The following is a 16,692-nucleotide window of genomic DNA, read 5'->3' as shown; positions in this document are numbered from 1 at the left end:
GACGTGGTCGCTGACGCTGCTTTGTTAATTATGCACACCCTTAAAACGCCTGTTTTGACCGTTTGGCACGCCTGCGTTCGGATCTCCACTCCCCGTTTTCAAGCACCTTCCCCTGTTACCACCCACAAACGCCTCATCCTGTCACTCAAATTAGCAGGCACTCGCTATTTTGCGAGCACACGATTTCCGACCGCACTGACTGGTTGGCACATGTGCATTACAACCCATATGCATGCGCAGATGTGCGAACATCACTCGGAGTGAACGAGCGGCCGCTTACGAGCGGCTCTGAATCAGCCCTGTATCCGCTATTATAGGTACCATGCCCGCAATGGCAAAAGAACACTTTACACTGCCCAAAGACACATTCTCTTATAATGTGCCCTTTGCTTATGTCTGTGTCAGACTGCATTATTCATTATACCTATCATGGTATTCGCTGTTTTAAGAGCCATAACCTCACACAACAGGGTGCAATTTACTCTCACAAGACCACAATGCTCATATAAGGAGGCTGTCAGTATGCGGCCTGGGATCGGCCGCTACTCACCGCTGCGCCGGCGTCCTTGAGCTTAGGTGTTCAGTCGCCAGGGGTGGAGGTGAGTGGTGGGCTGAGTATTCTGTAGGGCTTCCATGTGTGCGTCCTGGTTCCCGCGGTGGCAGTCATGGGCGCAGCCATGTTGGTCCATGTCACCTGACTAGTCTCTTCTAATGGTAGTCCTGCAGTCACTCAGCTGATCTTCTGATCCAATGACCAACTACCTAATGCTGCCCATCCATAGACCAGATGAAAACTACTGCATGATTACGGCATTGTAATCGTGCAGTCGTTTGTCAGTCTGTCATGAGCCTGCACTGAACGAGCAGACGTTCAGTGCAGGCTTATCAATCATCTGCAAACATGCTCAACCTGACATTATCGTCAAGTTCACCAGCATGTTTGCACGATGATAGATGTCGGAAATGTGTCCACGGTGCATGCACGATTTGCAAGCGATTGCACGATAACGATGTCGTTATCGTGCAATCGCTTGCAAATATCGCTATGTGGATGGGCACCTTAAGGGTATTTAGTCTGACTCCAGGAACAGGAAGCTGCTGTTCAACTTCACTTCTCCAGTGACTGAGATTCTGTAACATCGCTCCAGGTTCCACGTTGTTATTCACTTCCAGTGACTACTATCAGCGTCAGGATCTTCATTATCACTTTAGCAACGTCTGCATGCTGAACTCCATTGTAACTTCAGTACTATCAGTGTGCTAATCTGTGTATCTATCTCCAGTACTCTGTTTAGACTTAAGGTGGCCATACATCTGCGATGGATTGCCGCGATGCTGCAACCCTGCATCGCAGGATCATAGAAATCCAACATGTTGGATATTCCCGATTTGACAATCGCGATCAAAAAATGATCATGATTGTCTAATCGGGGACATTTAACATGTAAAAATTCAGTGATCCTGTGACGGATCGCTGAACATCGATGGTGGGCGGTCGGCATTTCCACCCAGAAACGCCGGCATTTCCCATTGCATTGCTTCATCGGAACAATCCGTCGCAGATGTATGGGCAGCTTTAAGGCCCCCATACATCAGCAATCGATTGTGGCAATTCTGCAATTTGCAATCGATTGTGTATAAAAATCTGCAATGTATGGGCTTCACAGATTGCAATCAAAAAGTGATTGGAATTGTTAAATCAGATTGTCCAACATGTTGGATTCACAGATGGATTGGGGCTGTAGATTGCTAGTGTATGGACATGATCAGCAGAATTGCAGACCGTTACTAGTAAAATGATGGGCCTTTCAAGATTGCAGCAAACAGAGATCTGCCAATCAATCTGCAAATTACTGAAAAAGATCTGTAATGTATGGGTGCAGATTGCTAGATTGGGAAATCCTAAAATCAGGCAATAAATCTTCAAATTGTTAAATTTTAGTTTTCAGATTGCTGATGTATGGGGGCCTTTAGCCTCCCAGCCTCTGGTTAGGTCTAGCCAACACCTGGGTTTGGCCTTTAAGGAGGACATTATTACTGTCAGCCCATCAGTTGCTTTCTAGCCACCCTAACCCCCCGGCTCTTAGTCCTCCAATTGAGGAATTCCTTCTGCAGGACCGTGACAGAGGCCTTTGCAGATATCCATGTCAGTTGACATTACGTTTCTGGATGTGCAATGCATAGGTAGAGTAGACACAATCTGATTGTCTGGTTGTGAACCGTAATCTCTGGATAAAGTTCTTGTGAAATATCAGGGCACAGAACTGTATATAATCAGCACTGCACACGAAGAAGTCACCTTGTTTCCTTCCTTCAAGAAACTTATGGAGCTCAACAGAGGCCACTGGAGAGCCATGATCTTCTACAACAACAAGAATGGTCTGCGACAGCAGCAGAGAAAATGCGGGCGTCTATATCTAGATGCCCGGCATTTCACCCATGCTGGGATAAGACAGTCGGGAAGCCGGCTGCCGGTATTTAGGCAGTCGGCTTCCCGATTGCCTCCCCCTATATTTCCTGGCATTCTGGTTATTCCTTTATTACCTAAGGCAAATTCACATATTCCAAAACCACATTTATTCCAAAATGTGACCTTTAGAAATGTCCATGTCCTATGGTATATATATCATACGATATTAATCACATTGGTTGGTGTGACCTTGGCTGACCTCTTTTTCAATCTCAGTTGCAGACTTACGCAGGCATGGCCACTCTGCTCATACTGTGTTTTTTCTAGCTTCTATACCTGTTTGTTACTAACCGTTCTTATTGAAATTACAGGTTAGTAATTTTGTGTAACCTGAGACACATCTTTCTACAAAGTCACGGTTGTTTGGATGGCATGCTGGTGTACTGAAATATCTTCTCTAAGATAAGTACCTTTTGTATACATTTGCTATGGTCTGAAGTGGGATTTTCATCCTCAGGATTCCCTGGCCAGGGAGGGCTATGTCACATACCTGCAGACAGGGACTTAGACACCCCATAACCCTGCATTTCTGGAAAGGGTGTGTGGTCTAATTACCATAGGCCACTCCCTCTAAATTACATTATTAATGTCAGGCTAGGGTCGAGCCCAGCATTTCGTCAGTAGCCCAGCACTCCGTCAGTAGTTGGACTGCCCCCAGCCCTCTCCCTGTACTGAATGGATGCCGTGCGCACCGCTGTAGTGGTGGAGTTACCCAACCTCCCGACCACCGGCTGGACACTTCGGCTCACGGGTGGAACAGCGGGGCGGTGCCCGAGAAACGGGACTCTCCCGCTGATATCGGTTGGGAGGCGTGCACCCTCTATGGAGTGGCGCCCCTGTTCGACCGCACTGGTCGAACATGCCACAAGCCGGCCCTGCCTACAGTATTCTTGTGGACGGTGTCAGGTCGGACATTCCAGTGGCAGTCTGAACCTTTGAGTCCTTGGTGAGGTGGATCAGTCTATGGCCTGCTAACCAGCCTCACTATGTACAGCCTCAGGGACTTTGACCAGGTAATGAACCGAGCCGGTTGAGGTCAGAACTTTACCGCTTACCAGGTTGGTGCGGCCTCTTCGGTTTTCTAGGTATGTAGGCCAAACCCGAACTCTTCGAAACTCTAGTCCTCACATTTAGCCCTCATCTTTCGGACCTGGTTCTTCTGCTCCATCTCTTCAATTTTGGACTCCGTGGATCTTAGATGGCTTCCGTGACAGACTATGTTCCTCCTTGCTTTCTCTTCTGCCGGGGGGGGTTTCAGTTGTGTGCCATCTCTAATGATGTATCACCATGACAGTGTGGACTTGATTGGCTTTTCTTTTAAAACGTATTTCCCAGTTTCAGATCAACCAGGCAATAGTGGTAAATGCTCTTACTGTGGAGGATGAGCAGGATCCTAAGTCGTCCTTTAGAACTTTGGACGTGGTGCAGTATCTACGTATTTATGTTGACAGGACCAAAGTTTTCAGATGCAAGGACTCTGTTCATGCTCTATGACATACACTAACGGGGTTGGTCTGCCTTCAAACAGATGAAATGGACATCCATCAGTCCTCACCTTGTCGAGCATCCCAGTTGCGGACTTGGTGAGGGCCCACTGAACTTGGTCAGTTGGCACTTCCTGAACAGCTTGGCAGGGTGCCTCATTCGGATCTACTTGAAAGGCGACTACAAAGACCTCTGCACACGCCTTCATTCATTTCTACTATTTTGACACCTTTGGCTCTAGGGACGCTAGTTTTGGGCAAAGGGTCCTACGTACAGTACAGGAGCATTCCATTCCTTAGGGGACAGCTTAGGGACATCCCAGTGTTTCCAATGTCCCCCATGGATGAAAGAGAAAATTGAATTTTGGTTCTTACCTGATCAATCTTTTTTTCTGAGTCCATGGGGGACACTGGACACCTGCCCTTATGCCCCTGACTTTGCTGTTGGTTGCTTTCTGGAGTTGTCGCGGTCTCACGTTGTAAGTGTGCCTGTTTTTCCTCTTCTCCCTCCCACTCTCTGTTCTTTCTTTGGGCTTTGTTAGCAATAACTGGCTGCCTTGGGCAGGGGCAGGGGGTGGGGTATAGGAAGGGAGGAGCTTGTGCTGTTCAAAGCTTAACCTTTTGGTGCCCAGACTCCTCCAGCTCCACCTATAGCCAGTGTTCCCAGTGTCCCCCATAGACACTGAGAAAAGGATTTATCAGATAAGAACCAAAATCCCATCATTAATCATGAAAGTAAGACTGTAATTGATTATCATATGTGGTAAACCAATGGTATTTAGGTGAAATATATGTTCAAAAGTAGTTGAACAATATATATGTAAAATAGAACATCAAAATAATGGCTACCTCAATAAGCGTGATCTAAAGGTAAGTATATTTTATGTAGCTGGTTAATACAGTGATTTGTGGTGGACTATAAGCAGCCTGTTCAAATAAATTCTATCAGGATCCCAAACACAATGCCTGAAAGTATCTCATGTGACTGATAAGTATGATGTAGTATTACAGATAACAATCCGTTCCCCGGCTTGGAGTAAGTTAGAGTGTCTGATGTCCGTAATGATTTGGAGGATACTATAAAGGTATGTAAACCAGCACAGCCAATAAATATAGGTAGGACATACAAGTCACTGGCTGCCCAGAGCTCACAATGAAATAACATCTAATACACCAAAAAACATACTAACAGTAGCAACATCTTCACAGTCGACCCAGCAAGAAATATCGGCTTAGGGCGGAATTCACACAAGGGCAAATTGCATTAGGAATTTATTGCATAGGCTTCATATTTATCATATATATTGTGCTGGGTGACAGTGGCGTAAGTTCATCCCAGACGCCCGGGGGCAAGTTATGATTTGGTACTCCCCCCCCCATCACAGCCGCTGATACTGTAATTTAGCAATTTGCATGCAGACAGGCTATAGATAGACGAAGGCAACAGCTGATGGTCTGACATGGAGCTCTCCACTAGTGTATGGTGGCTTCTCAGGTGCCGGGAAGGGGTGCCATTATTGGGCCATCTAATGGGTGGCTGTGACGGTACCCCCCGGGTATATAGTTACAGCCCTAAGTGGGGTGAATATGTTGTGGACAATGGAGGAGGTGCCCCTTTAGAGCTGGAGCCCTGCGGCAGGCGCCTCCGTTGTCTCCCATAGTTCTGCCCCTGCTGGGTGAGAAGAAAAGAAATATCACAGTGAATAGCAAACAAGGAATCGAGTATTGCAGGCAGCAGTGTTAGTATCAATACTGGCAACATTTCCCAAAATATAGTTACTAATGTTATATAGAAATATCTCGCAACACGCATTAAGAATAGATACGCCCCTTAGGTGCAGTTAGACACGCCCTTTGGGCGGAACTAGATCCGCCCCTCAAACTACGCGATGTGCTTAGCACGACACATTCTACTGCCAACTGTAATCTCCCAGAAAGTAGTCTTTACAACTGGGCAAGTGAAGCACTTACTGTGAGTGCCACACTTACAGCGCAGGAACCACGCTTAACCTCTGCCAGATAAGAGCTTAACCAGACCTGCCCTTCAGCTCTGCATGATCCCCCTCATGGTGCTTTAAAGTGAAGTTTACGTTGTGCGTGTCTTGGATTGTCCCCGGCCTTTGCATATGGTCCTTAAAAGTGTCTGCACTGAGAACTCCAGCAAGATGGTGGTTCATTCATCCATGTAGTTTGCACATTACTAGGGCTGCCTATTTGTCTGCAGTGTCTCAGTACTTTTCTGGCTGAAATGTTTCATCTAATAAGTATGGTCAGTTATTGCACATGGGTGGAGAGCAAATGCAACTTCTCCTCTGAGAGCTTCGACACAACTAATCTGTTAAACAGGTCATTTAAAATAAATTGTGAAATATCTTTATTGTTCTGTGAGAAATAAATTGTATTCATTGTCTTCCATTCTCAGATTCATTAATTTCTAAATATGAGAAATGTGGATTTTCAAATATATGGTTCGCAAGCGCATTCAAAGGGGCTTCAGGCCCCACCCAGATGTGGACCCCCATAAGCCTGCACATGAAGAATCACGAGCAGTGGAAGAAAGTCATCGATGGGATGAATAAGTTCCCCAAAATGAAGTACCAAGGCATAGCGCTAACTGGGTGGCAGAGGTGAGATATGGGCAGAGCTGACAATATGTGTAATAACGGGTGAGGGCTGTGATTTAGCTCTGTGCGCAGACCTTGTTTTCTGGGTGCGCATAGATGTTCCGACCAGCGCACTTCAAGGTGCGTCTGCCTGATTTGCTGTCCGGCCGCGTGTCTGTAAGCTAGTAATGTGTGTGTCTCAGTTTGCAAAGAGGAGTAAAAAATCTCCAGGGGGGGCAAACACCCACATCCTTACACTTTAGTAGAGGCAGTCATTTAATTTGATTAAACCTCTTAAAATATTGCTCGGTGTAGGCATACTCACGTTTGTGCTTTTAACCCTGCGTCAGGCGCACCTCTGGGACTCCCAGGTTCGGGTGCAGTGTGCCTGACAGGCGCCTGTTATAAAATCGTCATTAGCACCAAATTAACTCGATTCTAACGCTCTTAAAGTGATCAGTGACCTTCATTAGGATGTACAAAGAGAGAATATATGGAAATCTGATTCACATAACCACATTTATTAACCTTAAAAAAGAGAAAACACGAACATGAGTACAAGTTTGGGCACAGTGTGCCTTAGAGGCCACCCTGGGCAAACCTACATATTGCCGCAAAATACCCACAAACCTTTGTAATTTTCATTCATAAAATGAGCAAAATACACAAAACTGCGAGAAAATAAAAAGAAATACGTACCTTCAATAGTCGGACGAGTTCGGGCGCAATGAGCCTGAGAGGCCAGGAAGGTCACTACTGCACTCCACGCAGGCGGCGGGAAAACTGACTAGGAGGGTTTCAAACAGCACCTATAGATAGGAAGGTAGTAGGAGGGGCAGGCCCCTGCGTCCCCTTGCGGCGGAGAGGTGAGCGAGAACAGCTTTGTGGCGCCAGTCAGGCCAGCTGCGCTGAAGCAGGGTTAAAGCTGCTGTTTTATCATTCCTTTGAGTGCATCTAGAATTACACATGTCCTCTGAGGTGCAACAGGATCGTCAAAATGGGTTCCTGTAAGAGTATGAAAGTAGACCAGCTCAGAGCAGGTGCATAGCTAAAGTTTATGTACATTTATCTTCTCAGCAGTGTCCATCTGTATTATTAGGATGGAGCCACACTGCGAGACCCCTTGGGGGTACATGATATCCTTTATCACAGGATCCTCCATTCTGATGAGCATCATAGTAGCCATATGATATGCTATAACTATAGTTAGACCACTGCATGTTATCTCTGGTGCAGCAGCGGGCATGGGAAATTAACATTCTTTATTAAAATAGTTGAAGTATACTTCTCTCCTGCTCCAGAGGAAGAACAGGCCTCTGATGGATGGACAGGCTACCTTGATTCGAGAAGGAGCTTTAGGTCCTGTATGATTGTACCCCCCTCCAGCCCCCTCACGGCTGTTTTTTTTTCCCAATATGTATGTTCCACCCTTATCAACAGCCCTGCCTGTAAATTATCAGAGGCTTCTTCCTCCTGGGAGGAGGTGAAGTCTTATTTACCATGGGGGGGAAATTTTGGTCCACTACGGGGCTAAAGATATCCACCTGAGACTTACAGTGGAGGTGGGCCTTAAGACCCGTGCCTCTATATTGTCCAGGAGTCAGGGATACCAAGGGTCCCCTCTAGTTACAGTAAGAGGCTTGAATATTCTTATCCCCCAAGGATAAAATTGGGCCTTATGGCTCCAGGCATTATGGAGTATGGGATTCTTCTGCTTTTGGAGAGGATCCAGACCCAAGCCTCCATCGCAGTTTGAGCAATGCATTGGGCAGGGCCGAAACTAGGATATCTGTCACCCGATGCAAGGCAGCAATTTTGCGCCCCCTCCCTTCCTGTACCTGAAGTTTGTCCTTGCTCGTCCATGCGGATGGCTGGCATAAACCCCCCTGGCCAGTAAGGACCTCTAGCATTTGTTTCCTCTTTGGCGGCGGCCATTTTTGGATGGCCATTTTCTGAGTCTGCAGCCCCCAAGCCACCTTGAGTCAGCTTTTTTCACCCCCTGCAATCTGGCACCCGGTGCACGTGCACCTCTAGCCCCCCCCCTAGTTGCGGCCCTGCATTGGGTGACTGGAACACATACCTCAGGCTTCAGTTAAAAATAAAAACAATTGTCAATCCAAATAAATTAGGTGAGAACAAATACAGGTGTGAGAGGACTGAAATCAAGCTGTCCATCAGCCTCCAAAGTTATTAATGGTCCTTAACACCCCCCCTTCCCTGTTCATCAATACCTATCAGTTCCTTCTCTAATCCCACTTTGAAATGGCCCAGACTGTGTTGCTGTCTATCCCCATGTATCAGCCTTATCACTCCCAATTAGACTGTACGATCTTATAAGCACTGCTCTTTATGTTTTTTTGTTTTGTACCTTGAATACTATGTCTTACATATTATAGTTAATATCTTAGTATTATTGTGCATTAAATGCTGCTTGAATGTTCAGCAGTGTGCATTTTCTTTTATCCTGCTAGTTGGATCATCTGAGTGTTATGTACTATACCCGATTTCCACACTGTGTGGCACTGCAGCTTTTTGTAGATCCAAATAAATAAACCTAATAATATAATGAATGGTACAAAACTGTTTGTTTGTTTTTTTTTATCCTGAAACTGCTGAAATATCAGCAACCACAGCCAGAGGGCAGCAGTGGCTTACATTGTCATTAATGGAAATCCCCTTTAAGTTCGCCTCCAGACTCAAGACTTCTATCTGTTGAGGGAGAAAAGAACTAAAACGTCTATGTACTAAGCTTTGGAGAGAGCGAGAGAAACTGGATGGAGATACAGTACCAACCGATGAGCTCCTAACTTTTTCAAACACAGCCTGTAAAGTGACAGGAGCTGATTGGTTGGTACTTTGTCTCCGTGCACTTTAGCTCTCTACAAGGCTTAGTACATAGACCCCTAATTTATTTACTTGCATGGCTGTTGTGGAATAATCTGTTTATTGCTATTTTGTATCTGTATCTAATGCTTTATGATGTACTGTAGGGGTGTCCTGTCACTGAGTTATTATGGCAGTAATCAGTATACTTTGTTTTGTCTGTGGTCTCATTTGAAAATGTCAGTCATTATCTTAGAGACCGGCTCCATAACCAGGAGGGGTAACTGTGTTATACCTCTAGTGTTCAGAAACCCGTCACAGATTGTTACTGCTTGTCTCCCCCTGCAGGTATGATCATTACTCTGTACTTTGTGAGCTGCTGCCGATAGGTATCCCTTCCCTGGCTGTGTGTCTGAAGACACTGATGCATGGTAAGTGGATCCACTATGCACCAAATGTCACTCTGCACTCTCCTAGCTACAAGCCTCTCACAGCATCTTCTCCTGCACAGGGCAATTCACTGGGGAAGCCAAGAAGGATACTACTCTCATACTGGGCTTCAGCAACATCGATGTGGAGAAGGACATTTGGTAATTAAATTCCAGATTATTTGGAATTTTCATATTCGCAGTTTAGCTGCTTGTTGCCTATAGCAAGTTAAGGTTATTAATGAATGCCGTCATGGGAAGGTCTGTTATAGAGATCTAATTCTTTGCTGTTCTGTTTCCGTTAGTGATGGAACCGGTGCTTTTGCAGGAGCCGAAATTTATAACATGGTGAAAAAAGTCAACACTGAATTGAAAAAAGTGCATTCTATCATGGAGGAAGATAGGTATGAGATTAATGGCTGTGTGCATAAGCACTGCTACCCTGCCCATATAACTGTGCACCAGCGCCACTATCCTGCCCATGTGACTGTGCACCAGCGCCACTATCCTGCCCATGTGACGGTGCACGAGCACCAGTATCCTGGCCATGTGACAATGCACCAGCACCGCTATCCTGGCCATATCCTGGCCATGTGATGGTGCACCAGCACCACTATCCTGGCCATGTGATGGTGCACCAGCACCACTATCCTGGCCATGTGACAGTGCACCAGCACCACTATCCAGGCCATGTGATGGTGCACCAGCACCAATATCCTAATTATGTGACCGTTTAGTAACAGTGTATTTTTTCTGCACAGTGAAATCAGCGGATGGTTCTCACGTTACCATAGGAAACACAAATTTGGGAATCCATATAAATTGGAAGCATTCAGTACCAAAATATTAAAGTGAGTATCCACTAACACCATGATCCCCAGCCAGTGTGTTAAGGTGCTAGGCTGGATGTGCAAGCGCTCATGTGTGAAAGGTGGAAAGTTTGACAAGAAAAGAAGAAAGATAGATAATGGAGTGATATGTGAAATATATATTGATTAACCCATGAAAGCAAAGATGTTTTTTTAACCTCACGCTGAAAAGTGTTGGCTAATTAACGAGATTGTGACTTGTGGAATTGTACATTTGCTATCTAGCAGTCCTAGTTTTATGGATAAGTTTTATGGAAAGTGGAAAAATAAAAGATGAAGATACAGATCCCATTTTACAATAAACTTAAATTGTACAATATACATCCCCATTCTCCCTCCAACTTTATAAACCCCTTCATTGTGGAGACAACTGTAACACATCCTCCACATATACAATAACACTGCAGAGGAGGACTCCCACCCGCCCTCCACAGCGACAGAAGGACATGGCAAAAACGTCTTCTAACATGTGTGTCCCCCCCCCCAGTCCAGACAGAGGTGATCAGGAATGCACACCAACATTACTTTGGTAAAAAGAAATATGAGGCACAAATATACAGGGTTCCCCTTCCCAGTTTGTACAACCTCTGCCTTAAAACCTCTACTGAATCTATACCTTATGCCTCTAATGAATCTATACCTTATACCTCTAATGAATCTATACGTTGTGCCTCTAATGAATCTATACCTTACAAGTAAATGATCCAAACTGCTGCAAAATTTGCCGAAAATCGCATTTCAGTGCAGAAGAGGCCGTTTTGCAGGTGTTCGATGTTCTAGTGATAGTATCTGCTTTGTTCCCCTACTGCACTATGGGCCTGATTCAGCATGGATTGCAGCTGAGATTACATACACAGTTCTGCTGCGAAAATATGCTAATGATTGCAACCGCTCAGCCAGCATAGACGCCCACTAACGCTTTCTCACATCCATATGACATCGATGTCATGCGTATACATCGGTAACATTGAGTAACATCGGCCCCTCATGCAGAATTACATGACCTGTCTCAAAAATTGTAAGTCTTGTTGCACGCAGTGAGTACACAAGCTGCGTATGCCGTCCCAGTGGCTAATTTATGCATGCCCAGGAAACGGCGTTATAATGGACAGGCACGCCTGCATTGGTCCAACCACTCCCCCGTCACCACCCCCCAAACACTGATGTCCTGTCACTCACTCTGCGATGGCTTTATACCTGCGTGCGTGATTGCAGTGCGATCCTGTGCATGCGCACTACAGTGCATACTCATGCACAGTACACCCCATCAGCCGATCTGCGGACGCGGTTGCAATTTGCAATTGCGATCCATTATGAATCAGGCCCTATATTTGTAAATTCACCAAATTCTGACTATGAAACGTGCGAAATGTTACTGCCCAATTCCGAAAATGGTGAATATTTTGCTGCCCAGTTTTGAAAACGTTGCTCATCTCTATCAGCAACTACTACTTTCTGTCCCCCTTATGATTGCATTGGGTTCCAAACGTGCCTGTTTTACTCCAAAATTCATAACCAGCCGACCCAGAATGCGACGGATGACATATCGTGCTGTCCATACACACTGCACGATGTCGTTTACCAGCCGCATCCCGCTGCATGGGGGTCATGAGTCGCATTGTCAGATTGAGCTGCATGTAGGGCCGACCTTACGATGTGACTGACGACCAAGCGGGAGTGCTCATGGCCCTACATGGAGCATAAACATTAGGCGATTTTGACGCTATATCGTCTAATGCAGTGGTCACCAACCCGTCGCTCGCGAGCTACCGGTAGCTCGCAGGCTTAATTTTGGAAGCTCGCCGCATCGCAAGCACTTTGTCCTGACTGGGAGCCTGTGCAGATGTGCCGCTGTGAGCTCTCCATAGCTGGGGGGCGTGGCTTGACTGGGAGCCTGTGCAGGGGTGCCACTGTGAGCTCTCCATAGCTGGGGGGCGTGGCTTGACTGGGAGCCTGTGCAGGGGTGCCGCTGTGAGCTCTCCATAGCTGGGGGGCGTGGCCTGACTGGGAGCCTGTGCAGGGGTGCCGCTGTGAGCTCTCCATAGCTGGGGGGCGTGGCTTGACTGGGAGCCTGTGCAGGGGTGCCGCTGTGAGCTCTCTCTTAGCTGGGGAGCGTGGCCTGAGAGCCCCTGCAGGCGTGCCGCTGTGAGCTCTCCTTTATCAGCACTCCTGGACCCCCTTTAGATGAGCCCTCCACTTACCATCTGGACCGGAACTCGCTCTGCTGACGATACCCCTGCTGGTCTGCGAGCCCTCCATAGACGGAGCCCTGTCACGCTGCTGAAGCCGCGGGCTAAATTTCGGGGTCGGAAGTGTCCCTTCCTCCACCGGACATCACAGACGTCTCCTGCAGAGGCTCTCTGGTCGCAATTGCTCCATGGAGCTGTTCCACTTCTTCAGGGGCTGTAGTTTGCTGCTTTTTGTCTCCATCTTAAAACCCACAGCCAGACACCGCATTAACCCCTCAGTGCCCTGACAGCTGGAGCGGAGTCACTCCACAGGACTTGATACACCAGGCTGTGGGTGAGTGACTTGTGGCTGCGGTTCGTCTTCTAAACCTAGAGTGCCATTATTATATTATATCTCTTTTTAAAGTGCTTAGACATGGTTATTAGCCAGATTTTAGTTTTCAAAAATAAAGTGTAGCTCTTCAAGATGTCTCATTTTTTTTCAAGTAGCTCCCACCCGATTAAGTTTGGAGACCACTGGTCTAATGTGTACCCACCTTTAGGCAGAACGTGGGTGGGAAGTTGTGAGCAGATTTAGGGTGTGTACACAAAAAATGCAACTGAAATAGATCTGGACATAGACTTATAGCCTTCCCTACGAATGCATGGATATTGATTTATTTATTTTTAAAACAAATCCTAATTGTTCCTCTTTGGTCCTTTTAAATGCATTGCAGTGATTTGGATGACTTTAATGGATGCACAACGCACGTTGAGTTGTAGTAAATGGGTCTGTGATCCTGAATACTGCTGTAACAAGTATTGTTGTACAAATGTATATTTTTTTTGATGATCTTTTAGAAATGTGACGCATGTACATGTTATTATGTCCTCTGTTATCGCTTCTTCTACGATCTGGGTCCTTGTCCAGAGTCACTCCTGGGAAAAGATGTTTTTTTTTATTTAGCGTTCACAAAACTGTCCCTACCTCTGATCCTTCTTTACTCTTCTCCAGAACCAATGAGGAGTGGGAGACTCACATAGAGGCCCTCCGATCCCAGCTGAATTCCATCTACTTCCCAGACACAGTGGAGGAATGGATGGAAGAGAATGTAAATCCATTCATGGACTCTCTACGGGCCACGGCAAAAGATTTCCAGGAGATCCTGGCGCTAAAAGCCCAGCCAAAGGTCTTAGACAGGAAGTGAGCCGGCGCACCAGGATGGGACAGCGATTTCGGAATTGCTGCATATGGGTCTTTGTGCAGGGGAAGGGTTAATGCTTTGCCAACCAGAACAATACGATTTTACCAAAGAGCTGCCACTTAGTGCACTGTTATTGGGCACGGGGCAATGTGAGCCTGGTGGGAACTGGGCAATGAGTCTATTTATATAGGACTGCGTATGCACTGTGTGTATATGGAAAGCCCCTATTATGTTAGTATGTGAAATGTTATAACTGTGGTAGAGCCCAGGACTTTGCACTGTACTGGTCTGGTATAGGTTACTATCGCCACTAAATTTGTTATAGACCTATATCGTCCATGATGACCAATAGGCAAATGCTTTGCCGAGCAGCAGTTATGGGAGATGTAGAGACCGTGCATCTGTCACATACAGCATAGCGCCAATATTAGCCATAATTAATGGGAATGTATCCAATGCGTTCACTAGAAGCCAACTGCGGCACAATGAAGACTGACCTTTGTATAGGCTGGAACAATGTTCATTTATGAAAATGCATTGGATCACTGCACTAATAATACCTCATGAATATTTATCAGGTTAGGGATTCCGAGCAAATTCATTGGCTGCGCTATCCTAAATACTGGCTCACCCATCAACTGTCTCCGCTTTGTGAAGGTGAAGGTGCTACAGAAACCTGAATTGCCACTAGATTGTACAGTACTATGGCAGGGAGGCAGAACTTGGGACAGAAACTGACCAAATCCTCGATCTGCTCAACCAATCGCTGCTTTACCAAGATGATGCCTCCAAATCTATTCATTCTGCTCACAGAAAATAGGGACATTCAGGATGTTAGGGGCCATGGTGTCACCACCACAAGTCACCATCAGGGAGATATATCCGGCTACCGCAATTTGTTTGCGACACCTGACAGAAGTTTCTTTGCTGACCTCACTCAAACATCTGAAATGCTTAGAAGCTGCTAAAGTATACTTTCCTGTTATCGAAGCTCATATTTATAAATTAGGTGAAAAAATAATTCTATAGATTCCTATTTAGATTTTTTTTTTTTAAATTAAATAAATAAATATATGTATACTTTTTATCGCTGTTATTTTAAATAAAAAAATAATATTTAAAAATGAGATAATTGACATGCAATTTGATCATAGGGACTTTCATACTGAATCGTGACTAGAATGTAAGAGCACTTTACACATCTGGCTTTTTCCGTTCATTTTTCAACAAATTTGTAAACGTCCTAAACTGCACAGCCACGCCCGCTTTCTGACAAAGCTCCACCCACTTCCTTGTAATGTCCGCCTCCTTTCTGAGTCACCAATCAGAACAGTTGAGAAGTTTGTGGTTTTAGGGGAATGTCTATATATTCATTGCAGCAACCTATTATCTTGAATGTCTATTTGGGACAGTGCTGTGTGGGTCAGACACAGTATTATGAGTTTACGAGCCGTATCTGGTTTATGGGAGATTATTATTTGTAGAGATAGTGAAATCCTACTCTCTCTAGTCTATATAATCTCAGAAGAGTCCTCTAGACAGGAGTCCAAACTTCAGAATAACTATGAGGAGCAGGAATCAAACCCTTTATTCAGAGGTAAATGTTACACATTGTGCCCGATTCAGACTCGCTCGCTAAGCTGCGTTCGCACATAGACTGCCGATGTTTGCAATGTGCGCATGCTTATAAGATGCGGTGCGCGTGCGTGAACTAGTCAATGCGATCGGGAAGCGTTCGCACCCTGTGCATAGACGTCTCGCCAATATGAGTGACAGGTCAAGTCGTTTGTGGGTTCACACAGGAATCATTTTAACGCAGTTTTTCTTGCTGGATTTAGCTTCCTTTGCAATTGTCTTCTGCTGTAACCATACGATTGTGCCAGGGACTGGGACCGAGAATCACGGCACCATTTTATTTCAGTTATTCTTATTATAGTCATTTATGTACATTTTTTGTTTTCCTCGTGGACTTCTCAGTACAGGTGACCTTTTTATGCTCCATGCCTGAGATCTAGGAGTGATGTGGCCCTGAGGAACCCTTCTCTCTGCCCTGTCAGAGACGCTCACTGATACTAGAGCTGTTGAACTTTGGGCCTGATTCAGCTTGGATTGCAATTGCAAACATCAACGCAGCCGAGCAATTTTTATCCCATGCTAATGCACATATGCAGAATAGCGCATGCGTTCTATGGCACTGCGATCGCATTGCGATGGCATTCTCAAGACAGCGAACACGCAGAAATAATTGACAGCTAGAAAGCGTTTGGGGGAAGTGACAGGGTCGGGTAGGCTTAAAAACGTAGGTGTGTCTTACCGTTTGGACGCTGTTTAATGGGCGTCCATAATTTAGCCAGTGCGATCACCTACGCAGCAGAGAATTAGAGACAGGTCAGAGTAGCCGCAAGTGGTCGATGGTGGCAGATGTTCCCGATGTGTACGCTTGTCTGCGCGTTCGCTCGCAGAAGAGAAGGCATCAGTGGGCGTCTCTATGCACAGGTAAGGTTGTGGCTGCATTTACATATATTAGCAGCTGTGTTCCGTCAGGATTCACAGATACAATTTTGATCCAAGCTGAATCTGGCCCTTTGTTCCGTGGATGAAGATTTGGTGAATTGTAGCCTTTTTTTGCCACTTGATCAGAG

General features: G+C 45.8%; 1 protein-coding gene across 2 annotated transcripts in view; it reads left to right on the top strand.

Annotated features, from left to right (window-relative positions):
- LOC148526413 (hexosaminidase D-like) overlaps positions 1 to 15,370 on the top strand; it is an 87,107-nt gene extending 71,737 nt beyond the window's left edge. The window contains exons 9-14 of one of the 2 annotated variants that reach the window (XM_088470342.1): positions 6,377 to 6,581; positions 9,729 to 9,811; positions 9,892 to 9,970; positions 10,114 to 10,212; positions 10,570 to 10,659; positions 13,861 to 15,370. In XM_088470342.1, coding sequence (XP_088326468.1) covers positions 6,377 to 6,581; positions 9,729 to 9,811; positions 9,892 to 9,970; positions 10,114 to 10,212; positions 10,570 to 10,659; positions 13,861 to 14,053 — 749 coding nt within the window. In that variant the 3' untranslated portion in view covers positions 14,054 to 15,370. The remainder of the gene's footprint in view (positions 1 to 6,376; positions 6,582 to 9,728; positions 9,812 to 9,891; positions 9,971 to 10,113; positions 10,213 to 10,569; positions 10,660 to 13,860) is intronic. The other variant, XM_088470343.1, reaches the window with a different exon arrangement.
- Positions 15,371 to 16,692: the final 1,322 nt, after the last annotated feature.

The sequence above is a fragment of the Taudactylus pleione genome, unplaced genomic scaffold (genome assembly GCF_031769625.1).
Source record: "Taudactylus pleione unplaced genomic scaffold, aTauple2 ptg000098l, whole genome shotgun sequence".
Classification (NCBI taxonomy): domain Eukaryota; kingdom Metazoa; phylum Chordata; class Amphibia; order Anura; family Myobatrachidae; genus Taudactylus; species Taudactylus pleione.
Note: the sequence above shows the minus strand (reverse complement) of the source record. Positions and strands in the feature narration are given on the sequence as shown.